This window comes from Amblyomma americanum, chromosome 8 (genome assembly GCF_052857255.1).
Source record: "Amblyomma americanum isolate KBUSLIRL-KWMA chromosome 8, ASM5285725v1, whole genome shotgun sequence".
NCBI classification, from domain to species: domain Eukaryota; kingdom Metazoa; phylum Arthropoda; class Arachnida; order Ixodida; family Ixodidae; genus Amblyomma; species Amblyomma americanum.
In genome coordinates this window covers 26424509-26444957 of record NC_135504.1, presented here as the reverse complement: position 1 = coordinate 26444957, position 20449 = coordinate 26424509, and the positions used below count along the sequence as shown (strand labels likewise).

Sequence of the window (20449 nt, the reverse complement as noted above, 5' to 3'; positions counted from 1 at the left end):
TAGCAGTATATCAAGAAACGTCCCTTGATACATACATGAATAAACGACGCAGTTATTGCAACCGCCAAACACCACTGTTTTGTAGTTGTCAGGCAAGCGTACACCCTTTAAAAAAATTTTGCTCAAATCGGCGTGCCCATTTTTTTTCATAACACTTTCTAGAGGGTGTGTCGGAAAGGGGGCGGGAGGGTGTCTGAGACACCGGCCAGACAACTTTTAAATGTACACGAGGCCTCAAAATGCAAGAATAAAGGAGGAAAAGGCGAGCTTGCCCACCAGCCACACCTGCCACAGCGATGGGGCTTGCCAGAGCGGACAGCCGTGTGCACATTACTTCTGTCGTTTTCGTATACACATAGCACACTAGCCCGAGAGATGGTACGTCAAAGGTTGGAACGTTAAACGTGAGACACGCACACGTGCAATTCAGAAATGAATACAAAAATTTTTTGTTCACCTCTAGGTCACGAATTAAAAACACAAAAAACTGGTTTTGGGGGAAAAGAAATTTATGGCGCAGTATTTGTCTCACATCTCAGCGGACACCTGAACTGCGCCGTAAGGCAAGAAATAAAGGAGGAGTGAAAGAAGAAATGAAGAAAGAGGTGCCGTAGTGGAGGGCTCCGGAATCATTTGGACCACCTGGGGATCTTTAACGTGCACAGACATCGCACAGTACACGGGCGCCTTTGCGTTTCGCCTCCATCAAAACGCGGTCGCCGTGGTCGGGTTCGAACCCGGGTACTCCGGATCAGTAGCCCAGAGCCCTAACCACTGAGCCACCGCGGCGGGTGAAAATACCAAACAAGAACGCAAATTTATGTTTCTAGTTTATTTTTCACAAATGAAACAGAATGGAAAAAACGCAGCTGATGCTTACAACGCAGCAATTAGAGCCTGGAATGTTTCGGACCATCTACCAACGTTTTAGAAATTGCGAGAAGAATGCTATAGCATTTAGTGCACGCTTCTTGTAAATGGCTTGTTCGTATCCAAACTGAAAATGAAAATTTGTCTTTGGGGAAAGGAAGTGACGCAGTATCTTCCTCACATATATTGTTGGACACCTGAACCGCGCCGTAAGGGAAGAGAGAAAGGAGGGAGTGAAAGAAGAAAGGAAGAAAGAGGTGCCATAGTGGATGGCTCCGGAATAATTTCGACCAACTGGGGATCTTTAACGCGCACTGACATCACACAGCACACGGGCACCTTTGCATTTCGCCTCCGTCGAAACGCGGCCGCCGCGGCTAGGTTCGAACCCGGGTGCCCCGGAGCAGTAGCCGATTGTCCTAACCACTGAGCCACGGCGGCGGGTGTACCCCAACTGCAAGCTGCAGTTTCGGGCCAGAATAAATATATTTCGCTCAGTCTCACCAACCCGTCTTTGCTGCGCTAAGAAAATTAAAAATTCCGTCGAGCAGAAACTCACCCATAGAAGAAGGCAGAATAGAGGGGAACACAGTTTCCGTCGGCAATCGACAGCGGTGCTCCGAGCTAGCGACGTCTTCGCTCTGCGATCGACGGTACGCGCGCATTCCGCCCTTGTAGAGGAACCGATTATCTCTCTATACACACACGGGTTCCCGGCGACGTCGGGAAGCGCGCGTGCGGCGGCGGTGTTCCGTACGCGACTGCGGGAACACGCGTCGGGCACGAGCAGGGCGGATTCCCACCGGGGCGCGGCGCTAGGTTCGCGAAATATCGCAAGCCAGCGGCGGCGGCGGCTTCCGCATCGTGCACCAAGCGGCCGCTACAAACTTTGCTCAGCTGCTGCTGGCGTCGAGCGGCGCTGCAGTGTCCTCGACTCTTGACACAGGCAACGCAGGTGCCTGGGTGCGGCAGAGTGGTTCGTATGCGCTTAGAGTAGAGAATATAATGTGGCACAGCAGCCGACAGTGCGCTGCGTGCTACGCGGTCACCTTTTTAAGAAAATACGAGTAGGTTTATCAGGTAGTGTGAAGCACCAGCAGTTATATATATATATATATATATATATATATATATATATATATATATATATATATATATATATATATATATATATATATATATATATATATATATATATGCAGCACAGATAATTGACCTAATATTGGAAATGTATTGCCAAAGTGAAACCATCTACTTCCAATAATGGGCCTATTAGTAGTACCGGTGTTAACAGTAGTGGGAGCGGTGGTAGACGGACGGACGTCTGTAAGACCCCCACCCCCCAATAAAAAAGAAAAGAAAAAAACTCTAAAGTTGACGACTTAAACGCTCCGACATAACGTGATCACCTTTTGACTAATCGTTATTATTGCCGTGTTCATGTCCTGTACGTTGGGAATGTGCTGTCCGTGGTCACGTTATCCAGCTCTGCTGACCCGAGCTTTTGGAAGTGTGCCCTTCCATGACGGCAGGGCAAGGGGCAGGGGGTCAGAACTAATGTTCACTGTCGCTCCTTCTCCCTCTCTCGGCTCGCAGTGTAAACCTGCAGTAATTCCCGCAGTTTCCCTAATAGAGACATTTTCTGCCGTGCTCAAGCTACAGCCAGTGTCAATTAATAAAGCCAGATGTTATGATGACGTTCATACGTTACAGCAGTTCTTGATAAGTTCAACACCGATGACTTGTGCAGGTCACTAAGCAGCCAACGGCACAGCAACTGATGTTCCGGCCAACAACAGACGGTCTTTACGTGCTAGGGGATTTGTGAGCTAGGTCTGCGATTGTTTGACGACAGCTGTAGTTTAAAAAATGCTGCACGCTTTGCTGAGACGTGTTGTTGAAGAATGTGGCGCTATCACATGTAGCGTGTTGCAGCTGTGCTGACATTACCTTTCCCTCTGCAAACTGCTGTTGGTGCATGAAATGCAGGAGCTGGTCGCGTAACTTGTGGCCCACGCACGCATATTACAACGACGGAACGATCTACCAAAGAGAGCCGCAGTAAAGGCGGGCGTACCGGCTTGCAGTTTGTGTTTCTGGCCTGTACATAAATCAAGGGTGGAATACCGGTGCATCACTGTCGTTAGCAGATTAAACGTGCTCGGTCGCTCACTCGCATTCACTCGTTCACTGGCTCCCACTCGCTCACATTCACTAATTCACTGACATACTTTCATTCAATCACTCATTCACATTCACTCATTTTAACTCACTCATTCATTGGCACTCACTCACGTTCACTCATTTAAAGACATTCACTAACTCATTCACGTTCACTCATCACACTCACATTCACTGAGATTCACTCACTCACATTCACTCATCACATTCACTCATTCACTAGCACTGATTCGCATTCACTCATCCCACTGACTCACTCGGTCACTGGCACTCATTCACATTTGGTCATTCACTGACATTAACTCACTAATTCACATTCACTCATTCACTGGCACTGATTCGCATTCACTCATCCCATTCACTCACTCATTCACTTGCACTCACTCACATTCACTTATCACACTCACTCATTTACTGGCACTGATTCGCATTCACTCATTCACTGGCACTCACTCGGTCAATGGCACTCATTCACATTCGCTCATTCGCTGACATAAACTCACTCATTCACATTCACTCATCACATTCACTCATTCACTGGCACTGATTCGCATTCACTCATACCACTCACTCACTTACTCATTCACTGGCACTCACTCACATTCACTTATCACACTCACTCATTCACTGGCACTGATTCGCATTCACTCATCCCACTCACTCACTCGTTCACTAGCACTCATGCACGTTCATTCATTCACCGACATTAACTCATTCACATTCGCTCATCACGCTCACTCATTCACTGGAACTGATTTGCATCCACTCATCCAACTCACTCACTTGGTCACTGGCACTCATGCACATTCACTCATTCACTGACATTAACTCACTCATTCACATTCATTCATCACACTCACTCATTCACTGGCACTGATTCGAATTCACTCATCCCACTCACTCACTCGTTCACTGGCACTCACTCACATTCACTCATTCACATTCACTCACCACACTCACTTATTCACTGGCACTGATTTGCATTCACTCATCCCACTCACTCACTCATTCACTGGCACTCACTCACATTCACTTATCATACTCACTCACTCATTTACTGGCACTGATTCACATCTCATCCCACTCACTCATTCGCGGTCACTGGCACTAATGCACATTCACTCATGCACTTACATTAACTCACTCATTCACATTCAATCATCACACTCACTTATTCACTGGCACTGATTCGAATTCACTCATCCCACTGACTCACTCACTCATTCACAGGCACTCACTCACATTCATTATTCACACTCACTCACTCATTCACTGGCACTGATTCACATTCACTCATCCCACTCACTCGTTCACTGGCACTCATTCACATTCACTTATTCACTGTTATTAACTCACTCATTCACATTCACTCATTCACTAACATTCACTCATTCACTGACATTCACTCACTCATTTGCATTCACTCATCCCACTCACTCACTCATTCACTGGCACTGATTCACATTCACTCATCCCACTCGCTCGTTCACTGGCACTCATTCACATTCACTTATTCACTGTTATTAACTCACTCATTCACATTCACTCATTCACTGACATTCACTCACTCATTTACATTCACTCATTCACTGGCACTGATTCGCATTCACTCATGCCACTCACTCATTCACTGGCACTCACTCACATTCACTTATCACACTCACTCACTCATTGACTGGCATTATTCACACTCACTCATCCCACTCACTGACTCATTCACTGGCACTCACTCACATTCACTCATTCACATTCACTCATCACACTCACTCACTCATTCACTGGCACTGATTCGCATTCACTCATCCCTCTCATTCACTAGGTCACTGGCACTCATTCACATTCACTCATTCACTGACATTGACTCACTCATTTATATTCACTCATCACACTCACTCATTCACTGGCACTCATTTGCATTCACTCATCCCACTCACTCACTCGTTCACTGGCACTCACTCACATTCACTCGTCACACTCACTCACTCATTCACTGGCACTGATTCACATTCACTCAACCCACTCACTCATTCACTGGCACTGATTCACATTCACTCATCCCACTCACTCACTCGTTCACTGGCACTCGTGCACATTCATTCATTCACTGACATTAACTCACTCATTCAGAATCACTCATTCACTGACATTCACTCACTCATTCACATTCACTCATCACACTCACTCATTCACTGGTACTGATTTGCATTCACTCATTCACTGGCACTCACTCACATTCACTTATTACACCCACTCACTCATTCACTGGCACTCATTCACATTCACTCATTCACTGACATTCGCTCACTCATTCACATTCACTCATCACACTCACTCATTCACTGGTACTGATTTGCATTCACTGGCACTCACTCACATTCACTTATTACACCCACTCACTCATTCACTGGCACTCATTCACATTCACTCATTCACATTCACTCATTCACTGACATTCACTCACTGATTCACATTCACTCATCACACTCTCTCACTCACTCATTCACTGGCACTCACTCACATTTACTTATCACACTCATTCACTGGCACTGATTCACATTTACTCATCCCACTCACTCGTTCACTGGCACTCACTCACATTCACTCATTCACATTCACTCATCACACTCACTCACTCATTCAGTGGCGCTGATTCACTTTCACTGATTCACTCATTCACTGGCACTCACTCAGATTCACTCATTCACTGACATTTACTCTCTCATTCACATTTACTCATCGCACTCACTCATTCTCTGGCACTGATTCACATTCACTCATCCCACTCTCTCACTCACTCATTCACTGGCACTCACTCACATTTACTTATCACACTCATTCACTGGCACTGATTCACATTTACTCATCCCACTCACTCGTTCACTGGCACTCACTCACATTCACTCATTCACATTCACTCATCACACTCACTCACTCATTCAGTGGCGCTGATTCACTTTCACTGATTCACTCATTCACTGGCACTCACTCAGATTTACTTATCACACTCATTCACTGGCACTGATTCACATTTACTCATCCCACTCACTCGTTCACTGGCACTCACTCACATTCACTCATTCACATTCACTCATCACACTCACTCACTCATTCAGTGGCGCTGATTCACTTTCACTGATTCACTCATTCACTGGCACTCACTCAGATTCACTCATTCACTGACATTTACTCTCTCATTCACATTTACTCATCGCACTCACTCACTTATTCGTAAGGGTTTCCAGAATAACCGCTCAGATGGTAAGATAAAGGCTTCATTACCAACAACGGCTATTGGTTGGAGGAGTATTGCACTATATCACCTCGAATTACATTTCCACTCAAATGTAATTCTAATCAATAATCCTTCAGCGATAATAAAGTTACACCATTAATTTGCCATTAATCGAAACCATAATAAAAAAAAGATCGAAACATTCCGTTCTCCTCCTTGGTTTCGGTGGCTGCTGGCTTTCTCCGCAGGTATTTCAACGTCATTCTTCAGCTAGCAAAATTTTCCGCTCGAACAACCAAGGCAGAATAGGACACGCCGATTTGATGCGTTTCCAGCCAGTGGGACGACCAGTCCTTTCTAAGAGGATCACTTCGACAAAACGCTCCGGAAAGTGATCACTATACCAGGTGATCTACGCGTGGAGACCTGGCAATGCGACAGCGCGCCTGCAGGCTTGCACAACGTTCAAGTCGGAATCGCAAAAGCAGGAGTGTGCCGACAGCATGATAGCTTAGGCAACCAAGTGCCAGAACTGAAGCAACCTGAATATAATCACATAAAACTGCTCAACACCTTCGTTGCCGGCTCAAGAAATGTGAGGTCACGCGCCCGAGAAGGTATTCCGGAGAACTGCACTGGTCGCTTCGTGAGGAAACACAAAGCTCATGTGACTTGTCTTCGGGCGCAGCGAGAGCTAGACACAAATGAAAATAACAATAAGAGCGCACATTCCGGAGAGCATGACACACGGCCAAGGAGCAAGAGCAGGGGTTGATGCATCGCGTGACACTAAATGAGAACGCTGTTCGCTGTGCATTCTTTTCTTTCGTGAGCCGCGAAAGGAACTAGTGTTAACAGTCGCAGAAGAAGAAAAAAAACAGACGCAAAAGGGTGCAAAAGACTCGTGACTCCATACGATGTGTGTAGTGAGCAGACGGCGGCGGTTAGACACATTCATCACCGCTAAAAAAAATTTCAACTTGTACGAGTGATGCATATTGTTCAATCACGCAAACAGACAAAGGCCTCAGGATGAAAAGGTCGCGATACTGGCTTGCGTTTATATTTCCTTCGCCCGCTTCAAGATCCTTTCAGCACATCGGGAAGGCATACACGTGACAAGGCTCCCATTCCCAAAGCTCTGCGAGAAGAGTCGTGGAGGTCACGTGATAGTTGACGTTTCTCGAGGTAGGGATACACAGAAGACTCTCTTCGCATTCTCAAGGTTGTGATTCAGTTCACTGCGAAGCCACAGCAAGTCTGGAACATTTTTCAGGTCGGACACGGCTCCGGTAACACATCCACTGTGACCTCCAAGTTTTACCACGAACGTCTCACCACTGTGTCACCAGTTGCCTCAGCACGATTGTGAGACAACTATGGAACGTTGTAAGACAGTGCTATGAACACAATGATGGGAACGGTCTAATGTCCCGACGCGTAGCAAAATCTGGCTTCTAAAGTTTGCCTTGCGCTTACTCGGAGTAGTTAAGACTGCCATAGCGGAAAACTACAAGCGTCCCTAGGGGGAGTCTGCACCTGCAAATGTATTGACCTTATGGTGCAGTCTTCGAAGGTGCGAATAAAAAAGGCGTTCATATAAACAACTTCCCGTTGAAAAAAAAATGCCCATGTCCAGAATTTCTGGGTATATGCATCTGACAAGAATGCATGCATGTCGAGAACAAACACTTCATACTGAAAACTTTGGTCAAACGACGAATATCTTTTTTTCGCTCAAAAACACGTTTCCTGTTTGCGCAAGAAATTCGATTGAAGCAGCAACAAACGGAGCGATAAGTGCAGCTGCTTCTCGGAGCCGAGACTCCGGACCTCCATCGTCAGTCGCGAGCACACCTGTCGTTTCTCAAGGAAGGGGCAGATAGGAGCCGGAACCGTGCGAAGTCTTCCCGGGAAAACACTGATCACATTTTATCTGTTATCTGTTTTGTTGGCCACAATAACGGCGTGGTGTAGTCTGAGTCACTCGTTCACACACAAGGGTATACCTGAGAAATGGGCGCAAGGTTGGCCCAAGGTTGGAGGTCAATGACACGGTCGAGGTCTAGCACCGGAATGCACTTCTATCGACAGATCGGCTATACAGTCAACAATTAGTCGCCCTTAGCATTCTTCCTAGGCTATCGCTGTGATCGTATAATAAGCTTTTAGCGCGAACAGAGACAAATAGCAAGAAGAGACACACGCACACACACACACACACGCACGCACGCGCACGCACACACAAACGCGAGCGTGCCTGTTTGTGTTTCCGCTAAAAACTTTACAAGATCGAGGTGTAAACAAACTCACCCAGAAAGAAGTTGTAGAGAAGTTCTTCGCTTAGGGTTGTCAAAACGTGACCCCGCTGAAGTAACTCTGCTGTGTTAGCTGCTGCCAACTGTGATTTTATTTTGTTCAGGCACTTTACAAAGCGTTGAGCAGAGACGGGAAGTGAGGCGAGGGGCTCATTATGACGTACATATGAAGGAAGCCAACAGATAAAATACTTACACTAATACTTCCCTACTGGTCAACACCAGAAATTAAAGGGGAAAAAAGATAGAAACACGCCCCTATGCTTCTTGGTTTCGGTGACTGTTGGCTTCTTCCATACGTAATTTATAAAGCGGTTAGTCGTTAAAGCCAGTGACGTTACAGCCAAAAAGCACCAAATCTTTCCTCTCTATACCAGGTGTTTCAGGGAAGCTGATCACTAATGTTTTAAAAGAAGGTTTTTGAGGTAAAGAGAAGTTTTTGCGGAAGAGTAATACCAGTGTTGTCGGACGTCAAAAAACAGGCGAATCGTGTTAACTAGTAAAGTAATTAAGTAAATTTAATTGTTAACTCTTTAACTATTACCGATGGGCACCTGATTGGAATCAGATATTTGTATCCCGTCGTTAGTATTAGCCATGCCAGTTTTTAGAATTTCGAAAACGCGATTACTCTCGGCGCTGTGGCTCAACTAATTCTGGCTACATCTTGCCAGAGTATATGCGCTTTCGAAAAGCATGCAGGCAAAGCAACCTTTCCAGTGCACGTAACTAGCCGAAATAGCCAAATTTTGTCGAGCCACAGCGCCGAGGGTAATCATGTTATCGAAATTTTAAAAAACTTATATGGCAAACGGCCGGCTACAAATCGCTAATTGCAATCAGGTGCCTATCGGCAATAGTTTAAACATTAATTGTTAGAATTTAGTTAATCACTTTAATATAGTCAACATGATTCACCTGTTCTTCGAACTCCGCCAACACGGGTATTAATATGCCGCATAAAGCTTATTTTTACCTCAACAGACCTATTTTTAAAAATTAGTCGCCGGCTTCCCTGAAACACCTGGCATATATAGTTGCGGATACCGCACCCGTGAAAACCGAGCAGGCTGTGGGAGTAAAAACGGTGCTCCGACTTTTACTCCGACTGTTCTTTTTTCTTTGGAGTGTTTGCTTATACAAACGCACTACTGAAAACGACACGTGCACACTAGTGCGTAGTTCAATGTGCACAACGTCTAATTCGAAAGAATCCTGCCACTACAGAGAGAGAGAGAGAAAATAGCAAATAATGTAAAACCACTGAAGTGCTATTCTTTGAAGGGAGGAGGTTAGGGGAAAGGAGATAGTACCGAGAACAAGAGGGACAGGAAATGGGGAAAAAGAAAAAAAACAAGCCCAAGTAATAACATGGTGGTCATGAAATTTGGAGGCAATCTCAAATGCGTAGTTTACCACACATCGAATCATTCACAACACATTAAATTTAACAACCGTATGTCTTCGTCCCTCACTACGTACCAACAGGTTCATTACACGACATCCGCTCCTGAAGACACACTAATTATGGCCGACAGAAATTGGTCACTCATTTATGGAATAGACTTGATTAGAACGTTCAAGTACGCCTTTGCAAAACAACTACAGCTTATTCTACTAAATTCACCATATTCTATAGTATTCAGTGTTTTGGTTTATGTTTTTAGTCAGGGAACAACAGGTGTTTACTTGAACTATCCACCAGTGTTCAGTCCCTGCTGCGTTAATGTCTTCGTTGTTAAATAGCCATGTTATTTTTGCTATCGTTTAAATGGAATGCTTTAGTTTACATTAGCTGGGACCCTTAAACAATTTTTGTTGGGTCCCTGAATTTGTTTCCTGGTATTTTGTACTCTATGCTACGTAAACAAACTTCCAAACTTTCAAGCACAGTGATACCCACTCACGAAGCGACTACCAACAATACTTCATCAAGTACATTCTAGCACGATGCAGTACACCATTTTGTTTTCTTTTTTGCAGCTTCGGTTGATGTAAGATGAGACAGACCGACACTCGGTTTAGATCGAGAAATCTTCCAGTAAACTCCGGCCGCAGAGCCGGCGAGAGGCGCTTCCTGCACTTATACGGACTGACGACAGCGCTTTCCTGTTTGTCCCGCAGGCCGGCTGTGCGATCTGCCAACTGCGTCCGCGACGCACACGCGCGCGTGCAGCCAAGTTGAGCACCGTCAGCTGCGCTGGCTGCGACGTTACAACCAGCGTGTTCCTAGCGAACAACGCGAAAACACGCCACTGGACCTGTCGGCACGTGGTTCACGTGTCCACGCGTAGTTCGCCCACTGAGAAGGACACGTGTATAATTCGCCCACCAAGGAGGACACGTGTAGTTCGCCCGCCAAGGAGGACACGTGTAGTTCGTCCGCCAAGGAGGACACGTGTAGTTCGCCCGCCAAGGAGGACACGTGTAGTTCGCCCGCTAAGGAGACCCGCCGCGGTGGCTCAGTGGTCAGGGCGCTCGGCTACAGATCCGCAGTTCCCGGGTTAGAACCCGGCCGCGGCGGCTGCGTTTTTATGGAGGAAAAACGCTAAGGCGCCCGTGTGCTGTGCGATGTCGGTGCATGCTAAAGATCCTCAGATGGTCGAAATTATCCCGGATCCCTCCACTACGGCACCTCCTTCTTCCTTTCTTCTTTCACTCCCTCCTTTATCCTTTCACTTACGGCGCGGTTCAGGTGTCCGCCGATATGCGAGACAGATATTGCGCCATTTCCTTTCCCCAAAAACCAATTTTCATTTCTCCAAACAATTCTGGACAAAACCATTTTTGAGGGGGAAACCGTTTATGAACACAATTTTCTTACATAATGTAGGATTTCACTATAACAAGCAATATATCCACAGATCGCCCCACGGCAGTCTTGTATTTTTTTCTATCAACGTTTCTCCTGTCGTCGAAAGCGTTCCCCATTGATTTTCTATGGCAGTCTTAACTGTTCGATACGATCGATGGAAAAACCTTAAAAGAATGATTTTGCTACATATCAGAAGAGTGGACCGTTATTTTCAATATTTCCGTAAGTGTCTCACAATTTTACAATTCTCAAAATTTTTGTCCAAGAATGTTGGACTTGCGGTTGCCACCGTTTTGAAATGAATGATGGTCTATAGCCTAGCCTCCGGGATCCACGTATGAAAATTGGTGTCGACACAAGCAGTTTAGATGCGTAGTCTACCGATTATAGCGACACCTGTATTTAGTTTCGTTTTTCTTTTCCAGCTTGTGAAAGCTCCGTTTTCGGTGCGGGTGGTGTGTTACTACAACGCGATACCGTATTGATACACAGGCCAAGCTGAGCACGATAACCTTCAGTATGGCAGTGCCAGTGGCAGTTCAGTGGCAGGGCAAATCCTACAAACAATGACAGTGACTATGCCGGACATTATAGGCCTACCGACGCTCAAGTGGTTATTCGCTGCCGAGTGTTTTATACAGGGTGTTTCGGGTTAAGTAACATGTGTCTACAATTCGTGTACGGCGCTGGCGAAAAACCGCAAGTGCGTCGCTGTAAGCTTCCGCAGTTTCGTGCGCTGCTTCTTTCACTCCCTCTCTTATCCCTTCCCTTACGGCGCGGTTCAGGTGTCCAACGATATATGAGACAGATACTGCGCCATTTCCTTTCCCCCAAAAAACCAATTATTATTATTATTACCCCGATCCATTTTGCCTGCAAGCTGTCACGAAACCGGAATTCATATACCCGAACAACGGCCGACATCGCTTGGAGAACGACCAGGTGTATTGGGACACGGTAGATTTGGAAGACTTGAGGAGGCTCGTGCCGTTCATGGTGCGCCAGTTACAGTGTTGAGCTGATTGATAGGACGTTTCTGATTGCACCGGCTGCCTCTGTATTTGTTACGTTTTCTCTTTAGACAACTGTGATTATACGTCACCTTGCAGTATACTGTCGCCTAGCAACAGTGTGACCCGCACTGGCGCCTTCCAGAATTTTCTATTTACCGCAGTGGCGGCCTAGTGCGGGGTTCGATCCCCAGTGTCGCCGGGTAGCCACTGGAGATACAACGGGTGCAAGCTTTCGCCCGGCCTGGTGCTCGGCCTATGTGTTGTTAATTGCTCGGGAAATGGGTCTGTGACCCCACCTGCTTTTGAGACGAAAACGCCTTGTGCCATGCAACTATTTGGCCAAAGCTGCAAATGCGCCGACCAAATTTCCTATCATCATCAATTTTCTGTTTCATGCAATTTTTTATGCGCCAATAACTACACCTGGCATGTGTGAAGTGGGGAGTAACGACGAAAAATTCGAATTAATTTCATCTACCTGGGATCCTGTGAAGTGCGCTGCAGGCCTCAGCATAATCGTCGGTTTTCGCGTTTCACGCCAGCCAAAATGTAAACGCCGTCACAGGTTATCGAATAGGCGGCGTTCTGTTCCCACCTCATTTGTTTACAGCCGAGAGGGTGACCTTGTGTACAGTGCACGTGACTTATTCTGTTCTGCACGACTGCATGCCGCGAACCGCAGCCCCCAAGTCTCAAGGTGTGCTGCTGGCCGTGGTCTATGCCGTGCTATAGCAAGGGAAAATATACTAAGGCGCCCATTCCTGTATATAGTGTCCAAATTTCCGTGCAAGAAGTAATACGCAACTGGGATGACTTGCAAAAAATGACAGGTTTTAGTGGCACAAACCGAGGAACCGGAGGAAGTTCACTATCTTTGTTTTCAACATTGAGAATGCATGCGCACTAAAGAGATGCTTGACCTGAAACTAAAAAGAAAAAAAAAGCAACGCCTGTCGTAGCATAGTCTGGAAGCCGCCCTGAAGGAGGGAAGGGCTGGCTGGTTGAGCATCCTGATAACCAACTATTCTGGACAAAAGTTTTTTTGAACGCGAAAGAGTTGATGAACGCAGTTTTCTATATAACTGCAATATTTAATTATAACAGGTAATGTATCCGCAGATCTCCTGTCGGCAGGCTTGCATTCTTTGCGATTAGCGTTTTCGCTATCGTCAAAAGTGTTCCCCTTTGGCTTCCTCTGGCAGTCTTAACTGCTCGATGCTAGCGATGGAAAAACTTTAAAACAAATATTTTGCTACATATCGCAAGAACTGACCATTACCTTCAATGTTTCTACAGCAGTACCTTACAATTTTCCAGCGTTCAAAATTCTCGCCCATTATTGATGTGTTCGCAGTCTTATGTTGACTGAACCATTTTTTTTTAAATTAGAGGATTGCACTTCAATTTGCTCAAGAGCGGAAATACGAAAGCCTTTTCTTTCCTCTTTTTCTCTTTCCATTAAAAAAAAATGTATTTTTGTTTTTGAAAATGCGTTGGTTTTATTTATTTCTTATTTTAACTTTGTTAATTTTGTTTCTGATTTATTTTTATACTAAGTAAGCCCTCTCACGCATTTACAACGTTTTTCACCTAATCAGTCACACAAAGGCTGCTTCTTCAAATAATAATAATAATAATAATAATAATAATAATAATAATAATAATAATAATAATAATAATAATAATAATAATAATAATAATAATAATAATTGGTTTTTTGGGGAAGGAAATGGCGCAGTATCTGTCTCATATATCGTTGGACATCTGAACCGCGCAGTAAGGGAAGGGATAAAGGAGGGAGTGAAAGAAGAAAGGAAGAGAGAGGTGCCGTAGTGGAGGGCTCCGGAATAATTTCGACCACCTGGGGATCTTTAACGTGCACTGACATCGCATAGCACACGGGCGCCTTAGCGTTTTTCCTCCATAAAAACGCAGCCGCCGCGGTCGGGTTCGAACCCGGGAACTCCGGATCAGTAGTCGAGCGCCCTAACCACTGAGGGCGCTCGACTACTGATTCAAACGCAGCATTGGTTTTCGTTAGTTCAATTTAATTAATTAACGAATTGCAATTCATCAACCAAACTTTTCCCATTTCAAAATCTACTCACGCACTACATAACACGATCAAACTTTTGCGGATTTATCTCCGCAGAACGACACAATCGTGCGGACAAAATTTGCGGACACTTTTTGCTGACGCAACATAACGATATAATGCTTTCGCATCACTAAAGCTTGCAGCACGGAGCTTAGACGAAACTTTGATGTTACATACGATCTCCCACAGGCCTTGAGCAGTCGGTCAACGTACGTGTCTGTGGCAGCCGTGCTTCGTTGGATCCTGGACGCCAGCCACAGGAAAGCCCCGCGTACGACAAGCTACAGCGAGTCCCACCAGACTGATAGAGGGGCATCCTCGCGAATGAGCGGGCGCACATGCTTTCATAGGCGACACGTGCGCACCGATGTACGGACTCGCAGTGACGTCAATGGTACTATTTCTGCCTCGTGACTTCCTTTGCGTTTTGTTTTTAGAAGGCAACCGCCACGAGGTATACGAGTTGATTCAGGACCACGGAGGAAACAATATGGAACGCGCCTAACCAGCAGAAGTAAATACCCCTCAATCATTTGTATTTAAAAAATATAGTATCTTTCTAAGACCAACTGAATATCTTGCACTGCCGCTTAGGTTGCCACTGTATTGCAACAAAATTGGATTATTTCTTTCTTATTGACTGAAATCGGTACAAAATTATGCAGTTCTATGTCTTGCTTGGCGCTGCATATATGTTTGTATAGCTTACACGCCTACACTAGCTTAGACTATTGGCCCGTCAGCTGTTTGCTTGTGTTATTGTGCAGTATTGCGAAAAAAAAAGTGAAATGTGTCTAAGCATCTTTTTCATGGTTCTACTGTTTCTACTAGGTATGCTTTTTTTTTGCGTAGTGCTTTCGTCGAGCCTTGCTCAATAAGATGAGTCGTCGGACGAACAAAACCAGGAAAGAGCGTTCCATCACGGCCTGTAGCGCTTCATTTATTCCGGTCCACTTACATCGTTCGCTTACACGGAGCACAGCTTACGTCGGGCATTGAAAACATGCGCTGAAAAGGAAGCGGCATGGTTTTAACGCATTATACGATGGTGTCGAGTACTGAAAACACCTGGTACGGCTGTTGCTTTAGTCTCCCCATCTGCACAGCAGAGGCTAGCCTCATCCATAGAGCGCTGTCTGGGAATCCATGAATAAAAGTCTCCCAAGCTGTCAAGAGATTTCTCAAAGACACGATCTTCAGCCATTGCAGTTTCTGTGGTGTCCTCCCAGCCAACCTTAGGTGACCAAGGGATTAAAGTGACCTCAAGCATGCACTTCACTTATACTTGCATTCGCACTCGCTTAGTTAGTACCCCAGAATGGATCGATGCGTAAGACTGGCCCTGGTATCGAGTTTTCTGTGTTCTTCATGTAGTGTATGCGGAGATGTGGAACACTGTCTAATGCGCTGCCCAATTTCAATGCGGAGAGGTGCTCCTACTCGCTTGCATCCAGATGGCAGGTGCCACACGGTTTATACTTCAAGACAGTGTGTACTCGCGCGGACACAAGTCCGATAGGAAGGATGCTTTCCGTCTTCATCTAAAATTCCTTCCAGATTCTGATCTGGACTCGAGATGGTTACAGCAGTAGTTGATGAATATTGTGAGGTTGAGGTGGGGGTTGGGGGTTGTGTAAGGCGACGTGTATCTGCCAGTTCAGAGATCTTAGCTTCAAATTCTCAATGTGTCGCTGGGATGGAGCTACTGCGACAGAATAATCGCAACGCTAGTCCCACTAGTAGCTTACAGCAACCCTCAACTCAAATCTAATCTCTACCGACTGCATGCGTAAAATCCGTACCGTACAACTCTGTCGACAATATTAAGGCCTGTAACATACCGATGCAAGCATGCAAGGAAGAAGAGGATTCCATATAAAGGTCCACTGTCTTGGCCACTCCCCCGTAGTGGGTATGTGCCAGCAACGTCTGAGGCCTGCCTTCCTTCCTTCCTTCCTTCCTTCCTTCCTTCCTTCCTTCCTTCCTTCCTTCCTTCCTTCCTTCCTTCCTTCCTTCCTTCCTTCCTTCCTTCCTTCCTTCCTTCCTTCCTTCCTTCCTTCCTTTCTTCGTTCCTTCCTTCCTTCTTTCCTTCCTTTCTTCCTTCCTTCCTCCCTTCCTTCCTTCCTTCCTTCCTTCCTTCCTTCCTTCCTCCCTCCCTCCCTTCCTTCCTTCCTTCTTTCCTTCCTTCCTTCCTTCCTTCCTTCTTTCCTTCCTTCCTTCCTTCCTTACTTCCTTCTTACTTCCTTCTTCCTTCCTTCCTTCCTTTCTTCATTCCTTCCTTCCTTCCTTTCTTCCTTCCTTCCTTTCTTCCTTCCTTCCTTCCTTCTTTCTTTCTTCCTTTTTTCCTTCCTTCTTTCCTTCCTTCCTTCCTTCCTTCTTTCCTTCCTTCTTTATTTCTTCCTTTCTTCCTTCCTTCCTTCTTTCCTTCCTTCCTTCCTCCCTTCTTTCTTTCCTTCCTTCCTTCCTTCCTTCCTTCCTTCCTTCCTTCCTTCCTTCCTTCCTTCCTTCCTTCCTTCCTTCCTTCCTTCCTTCCTTCCTTCCTTCCACTTATACGACCGCTCCAAGCATGCAAGGAAGAAGAGGATTTCCCATATAAAGGTCCACTGAAGCGACCGCTGCCAATCATTACTGAACGGACTTAGAATCACATATATTCCACTGTCACGGATTCGAGCATGTGCCGATTGGCGCTTGTTGGACTAACCATGAACCAGGAGAAATCGACTTTTTTCATTTCGACTACGATGTTATTGCATACAGACGAACAACACCTTGCGTCTGCTGCGAATATCTCCGTAGTATTTGTTTAATTACATAACGAACTATCGAGCACGACCGATGGAAGCTAACTTTGCGCGGAAAAAAGCTGGGATGGTAAACATGTGTGACAACTGCTGGTATCCACATGTGCTCTTCCCCGTTCGGCTTGTTGCGTGTTACGTTAGATCGGGCTTACGTAACCAACCTTCGCTTACCTCGCACGAGCCAATGTGTTTAACAGAAAAAAAAATCGAAAGAAGCGAGCAGATTCAACGCGGCCTCGAAACGCACATGCGGCGGCGTACGCCGAGCACACATGGTGAGCGACCGCCAAGTGCACATGCGCCGCCGACGGTGTTCCGACAGCGGGCGACCAAACCGTTCGCGTACACATGTGCTGTGTTCCGACAGCGGGCGACCAAACCGTTCGCGTACACATGTGCTTACACTCAACACCCGCTTACGTCTGCCTCGGTGTTTTTTACATAACGTGTACGCCCCGCGCGCGTGTGCGTGTTGTTCGCTTTACACGGGAACTCGATGTGTCGTGGTGCTTGCAAGCCTTGTATGGCGGAAGGGTGTTCGATGCCACCTTAGTCGGAATAGAAATTTTGCGAGTCGTGTCCTGCCTGCCTGCCTGAGCTGTGTGCGTGCTGGAGGTATTCGCAGAGCTTGTGTCTACTTTAGTGTTTAGTGCAACAATTAATGAACAAACCAGATCAATAGCTGCGGTCTACGCATCTTTTTTGTATCTTTACATGTAGCCACGTTTTCTTCCTTCCTTCTTGCTATGCACCGACTAGCACAGATTCTGATTTTGTTAAACTTTTCGTATTAAAAAATTAATTCAGGCACAGTTAGAAAACGCGCCACCAGAATATGAAATAAACTGCAGTCTGAAGTGATACATAAACTTGATTCGCTGCATGTCGGCTAAGTCGGGACACTGAGGGTTTTCTGACATGGTGAAAACTGCCAGGACGGTTGCAAGCGCTAAGGTCACGTTCTCAGAACAGCACGCTGTGAGCCGTTTGGTCTACTACGTTAAGTCTAAAGTTACTTTCAAATCACTGCACAGAGTACGGAGCTTTAGTTATAGGGCGCAGAGCAGCGCTTCGGACAAGAGCGTGCACTACTGAAACCTTAATACACAGAAATAGGAGAGCAAACTTAAGCCCCGCATCAAGGATATGACGCGGTAGCGTTAATGAGTTAATGCCCATATATGCGGAATTGGACATTCTAAACTTTCCATTCATATGTCCCTGGGAGTCCTCATACCACTCCTGGGGCAGTGGTGCAGCGGTTAAGGGATGCGAAACTACCCTATGGCATGCTTAACGGAATAATGGCGCAGATCAAGTGACAGGACAGCAGGAGCTCTCTCTCTCTCTCTCTCACACACACACACACACACACACACACACACACACACACACACACACACACACACACACACACACACACACACACACACACACACACACACACACACACACACACACACACACACACACACACACACACACACACACACACACACACACACACACACACACACACACACACACACACACACACACACACACAGGTGGAAGCACCTGCCCTATGGCAGGTGCTGCCACCTGTGAGTCCTGTGCGACCCAAGTCACTCTTCCCGAGCAACCTCTCGCGATCAACCATTAATTTAACTGCCACCTGCCAGGGTGGTTAGTTTGCTTACAATTTGGTGGGTGCATTGTTGATGACCCCACAAGGTTGCCCACCTAGGTTGCTTCTACGCGGTGGATGCCTGGGCCACCCTACGACACCCTATTTATCGCTCACAACGCTGACACCGGACTTTCTTCGTAACGTTGCCTTTAACGCGATAGCGTTAAAACGAACCCCATGACCAAAAATGGAGCGCTGTGGGACGCTAAGCGCCGTACTGGTTTGCGCATACGCCTTACATTCCTCTCCGTAGTTAAAGATAGCAAAATTTATTCCACGTGCGTCCATATTTTGGTTCACAAAAACATTGAAAACAGTGCTTTATAGACCCTCGATAATTTTTTTTTAGCTGCCGTCCTTGAGTTAAACAGTGATATGCTTTTTGCTTCCCACTGGAGAGCAGCACCCCGCCTCTGACGTCAATCGACGAAGGCGGGCAACCTGCCCTTGGTTAGCCATAAAATCCGGTCGCAGTTCGCGGAACAGTCTGACGTCATTGTTGGAAAGACGGTGAAAGGAGTCGGCATCCACCTGTGGCGTGCGCCGGAGTTGTCGCGCATAGCTTTTAAATCCGAAGGTGAAAAAGCGCAGGGGTCTGCTCATGGTTGGGAACTTTTTATCGTACTGCATGCCGGAGGTATCGTGCAGCCTCTGCTACTTTAAATAATTATTGCGGAGTTATAGACACTATTCATGTTCCTTATCGAACGATGCGAACAATCAAGATTTTGATGTCTTTGCGAGCTATTTAATGAGTATTTTCTTACCGCCCGTGGGGAAGCGAATCGGTTTGCTTCTTCAGAGGCAGTCTTTGCAAATTGTGTTCAAAGCTTCTCAGAAGGGAAAATGTTTACAACATGTGAGAAATACAACATCGCCAAGCCTGTGTTCTTAGTAAAATCGATTATATCGTTCTTTTTGGGTATGCTAACATTTGTCTGGCGGAAGAATCCGCACTTAATGCTGAAAATTGCGTTTAAATGCATGGTAGTGCTAAATAACTTGCGTTTAATCTTCCGCGATTCGATTAAAATTCCTAACAGCAACACCGAAAAGGAGTCCGTGATCGCTGCTTGGAAGTGAATGAAGGTGTAGGCCAGCTTCTGGGATCCGCGCCGAAAAAAAAAACTCTTGTCGACGCACCGTGGTTTGCTTCCGAAATCAGCCGGTGATGACGTCACCTGTATTTCATTCTTTTTCTCGTTTTCTACTTCGAAAAAGTTTCATTGTCAGTGAATTTTGAGTCTTTCCCTGACAAAGTTTTTTTTAGACAGTCTATAGCTTTCTGTCCATAGTCTATAGTCCATAGATTTCTGCCTATAAAGTCTATAGACTCTCTATAGACAGGCCCTAGAGAACAGTCTATAGACAGTATATGAATAGACAAAAAGAAATATCTTTAGGAAGGCAATAGAGTATATAAGAAGTCTATATAGACTCTCTATAGAC

At 45.9% G+C, this 20449-nt stretch overlaps 1 protein-coding gene across 6 annotated transcripts in view; it reads right to left on the bottom strand.

Annotated features, from left to right (window-relative positions):
• Window positions 1-20449, bottom strand: part of LOC144101185 (uncharacterized) — a 48002-nt gene that overhangs the window by 20263 nt on the left and 7290 nt on the right. For 2 of the 6 annotated variants that reach the window (XM_077634240.1, XM_077634238.1), the window contains exon 1: window positions 1430-1645. The exons of 2 other annotated variants lie outside the window; for them this stretch is intronic. Coding sequence is in view for 2 of the 4 variants with exons in the window: in XM_077634236.1 (XP_077490362.1) it covers window positions 1430-1535 (106 nt within the window). In the remaining 2 variants the exon portion in view is untranslated. Of the gene's footprint in view, window positions 1-1429; window positions 1646-20449 lie in introns of those variants that run through there. 2 more of the 6 variants (XM_077634236.1, XM_077634242.1) reach the window with 1 other exon arrangement.